We start from the raw sequence: 3422 nt of genomic DNA on the forward strand, positions 1-3422 counted from the left end.
GCATACTAGGGGCCCCTGGGTGGCTCAGTGGGTTAAGCATCCAACTTTGGCTCAGGTCATGATCTCGAGGTTCATGAGTTTGAGCCTCCTGTCAGGCTCTGTGCTGACAGCTTGGAGCTTGCTTCGGATTCTGTATCTCATTCTCTCTTTGCCCCTCCCCCACTTGTGTTCTGCCTCTCTCTGTCTCTCAAAAATAAATATTTAAAAAAATATTAAGTCTTAGCATACTAATAGAAGTGGGATATTTTTAGGGGTTTCAATTCCACTAGATAGTGATTATTATAACTTCTCAATTATTTTTTAGAGGAATGCTTTACTTAGATTACTTTCTAATGCCCCAAGTCACAACAAGATGACAGATAGTTGTATTTTTCACTTATTTCTTATACTATCAATCTTATGGAGAGCTGTTACCATGCCTGTTGTTAAATAATAAACATTCGAAGATGGGCATGTACAATCATTGCACACACTTTTTTTTTTTTACACACACTTTTTTAAGGAGGATAAGGAAATAGTTTGGAATTCAACATTTTTCCTTGGATTAAACAGTACATAAGAACCTAGCAACTTTGGCAGAAATCCAGCTCACTTTTGCTTTAATGCACCCAAAAGATTTCAAATCAATACTTAGCATTAACGTTTTAATTGAAAATTAACATCACCATAATTGGAAGTGAGGATCAGCATCCTAATGTTTAGGAGAGGGCTACTTGGTTGGGAAGGCCATTACACTGGACAGCACAAACGTTGGAAACGGAAAACAAATCATTTGTTTCCTTGAGCAAGGACACATAGTAAACACTTGAATTGGTGGTCAACTATAATTTGCTTCTAGAGCCAGCTACTCTGGCAACACTACAGTTTGGATTTATAGCAGAGCACATAAGTAGAGTGACTTTGAAAGCAAAGTATAAAAGAACCAAGAAAAAAAGTTGCTAGTTGTTAAAGATCTACTCCTCATTACAAGGACTTGAAGATTTCCCCTTCAATCTGAAAGCAGGATGCTCTTATTGCTATTCCCAGCATGCCCCTATGCTGTTTTTCCTAAATAATTACTCCTCCAGGAAACCAATGATATTTGAGTGTGGGTTATCAACAATCCTTTATTTTTTGCCTGGGAATTTCAAACCATTATACGTCCAGGCTGAACAATGCAGACAGTAAGTTTCCTTTCCATTTTGGTTTAAAAAAAATTTTTTTAATTGTGTTGTTTTCTATTTGCTTCCAATGTCTTAACAAATTCAAGCCCTTCTCCAAATCCCCCAGAATAAACACAAGGGAAAACCTCTCCACAGTAGGATCCCAGCCCCCACTACCACCATAAGGCACTTCCATTTCAATCACCTCTTTCTTCTTCAGGGATCCAGCATCCAGTTCAGATTTATCTCCTCAGTAGAGTAGAGGGAATTTGGGGGAAGAGAATTTTCTATAGGAATAGTCAGTCCCTAAATAAGTTCATTTTCTTTCCCCTTTCATTGACAGTGAAAAACTCTGCTCAGAGGGAGTGCCTTTTCCCTATGTGTCACCTGACCCAAGAGAGGACCCTGTCAGTGAGGCCCCCTCCGCTCTGTCCCGCAGACCACAGTCCCCTACCTTCACCCCATTGTCTGTGCAATGTACAGAACTGGAGCGCAGAGCAGTGGCCTCGGTACCACTCTCCATGCCTGGCTGGGCCAAAGGCTCCTTTCTTGACTGGGAAGAAGAGCTTTTGTGGAAGCAGAGTTTGAAAAGCCCCAGCACTGTCATAGTCAAGATAACCAACACTATGACCGCTATGCTCACAAGTATGAAGACCACGGTGGAGGAGGAGCCAAAAGCCTGGGGAATGGCAGGGGAAGACGTGGAATTAAACTTGGGAGTCACGCTTCCTGAAGAGGTGATGGCGGCCTTTGAATTAGCTTGAGAGGACATCTGAAGAGTGGACATCGTGCTCTGTGCTCCCCACTGAGGAATCTCGGCAATAGATGTTGCTGAACTGCCTTGTCCAAGGACATGTGGTACTTCCCTTGGCTTTTCAGGTACCCTGGGTGTCCACGTTCTCTTCTGATCGGGGCTGGCTGCAGTGGCTGGCCTGGTGGGCACCTCGGTCCCCTCAGAGACCGGCTGTCCTTCCCCACTGATTACACAAGAGTGTCCGTCTTTCCCCAGCACGAAGCCCGCCGCGCATTCGCAGGCAAAGCCTCCCAAGTCATCTACACAGTTAGAGTGCTCTGCGCATTTGCCAGCACGGAGGTACCTCCCGGGGCAGGGACAGAGCACAGCCCCGGAGGGTATCCCGTCCCAGCGCGCGCCGACCTCGTCCACGATGCAGGTGGCTGTGATGGAGAGCTGCCCAGGGCAGAGCGCACTCACCTTGGTCCCTGGGGGACTGAAGTCCAGAGCCGCGCTGTACAGCTGGAAGGGCGCACGGTAGCTCAAGTTAGAGGCGGCCCCGGGGCGCGGCGCCGGGCACAAGCCCTCAAACTGGTATTTGCACAAGTAGCCATTGGCGCGCGAGTGGCATCGCATCTCCTTCCAGCCTGCGGGCTCAACCCCCCGGGTGGCCTGGAGTCCTGCGCAACTCCGAGAAGTGCAGGAGCGTTGAGGCTCCTCCACCCACTGCAGCGTCTCGCTTTCGGACACGCTGACGTCGGGGGAGAGCCAGGAGAAACCCCGCAATGGCTCTTTCTCCAGAGTGCAGTGCGATCGCCCGCGTTCCAGCGCCACCCAGAACAGAAGGTCTTTGGAGCCCCCTCCGGGCCCCGGGCCTGCCCGCAGGAGCGCAAGCACCGCCCGGAGCTCTGCGCCCCCGCTCACCGTGCTGAGCGCCCCGCCGCGCAGACTGCAGGCCTCCTCGGCCGCCAGCCTCTTGATGGTAGCGTGGTGCAGGCTGTAGCAGGCCCCCGAGGCCGAGCAGCCCGCGCGGTCTGCGGTGGGGTGCTCGCTCCGGCCAGGTCGAGGCCAGAACGCCTGCCAGAGGAGGCACAGAGCTAGTGCCGGCCTCATCTTGAAGGCCCTGCACCCACAGCTGTTCCCAACTTGGATCTGTCCCGCCCGAGGGCGCGGAGCTGTCCCAAGAGCGTGGTTACCGCCCCCTACAGCTGGCTCTCCCCCACTTCCCCCGCCCCATCAACGGCCAAGAATCCCCACCGCCGCCCTGGCTGCAAACAGCCTTCCTTAGGCCCCTACAGGAAATGTGTCCGGAGCTATGCCAGGCCTCTCGCAGCCCTGATTTATTCTGGGGTCGGGGACACAGCTGGTGCGAGAGGTATAGGGAACACAGTCGACCAGGTCAAACACCCTGCTTAGAGCAAGAGAAAAAGAAACAAAGTCGCTACAGGGAAGAAACGTAACGTTTCCCTACCCCCCGTTAGAAAGTTTCAGGAACTCAGATCCCAAAACACTGGTGAACATTAACAGGAAGGACTGGAGACGAGGAA

The 3422-nt window shown here is 51.1% G+C and overlaps 1 protein-coding gene across 1 annotated transcript; it reads right to left on the reverse strand.

The window, feature by feature from the left end:
- Positions 1-1179: 1179 nt before the first annotated feature.
- Positions 1180-3052, reverse strand: CLEC14A (C-type lectin domain containing 14A). The gene has a single exon (XM_047862951.1). The coding sequence runs from the start codon at positions 2986-2988 to the stop codon at positions 1519-1521; it is 1470 nt and encodes a 489-aa protein (XP_047718907.1). The 5' UTR covers positions 2989-3052; the 3' UTR covers positions 1180-1518.
- Between the last annotated feature and the right edge of the window lie 370 nt (positions 3053-3422).

The sequence above is a fragment of the Prionailurus viverrinus genome, chromosome B3 (assembly GCF_022837055.1).
Source record: "Prionailurus viverrinus isolate Anna chromosome B3, UM_Priviv_1.0, whole genome shotgun sequence".
NCBI classification, from domain to species: Eukaryota; Metazoa; Chordata; class Mammalia; order Carnivora; family Felidae; genus Prionailurus; species Prionailurus viverrinus.

Bases quoted from the DNA above. Each gene is read 5' to 3' on its own strand.
- CLEC14A (XM_047862951.1), bottom strand. From the start codon at position 2,988: ATGAGGCCGGCACTAGCTCTGTGCCTCCTCTGGCAGGCGTTCTGGCCT.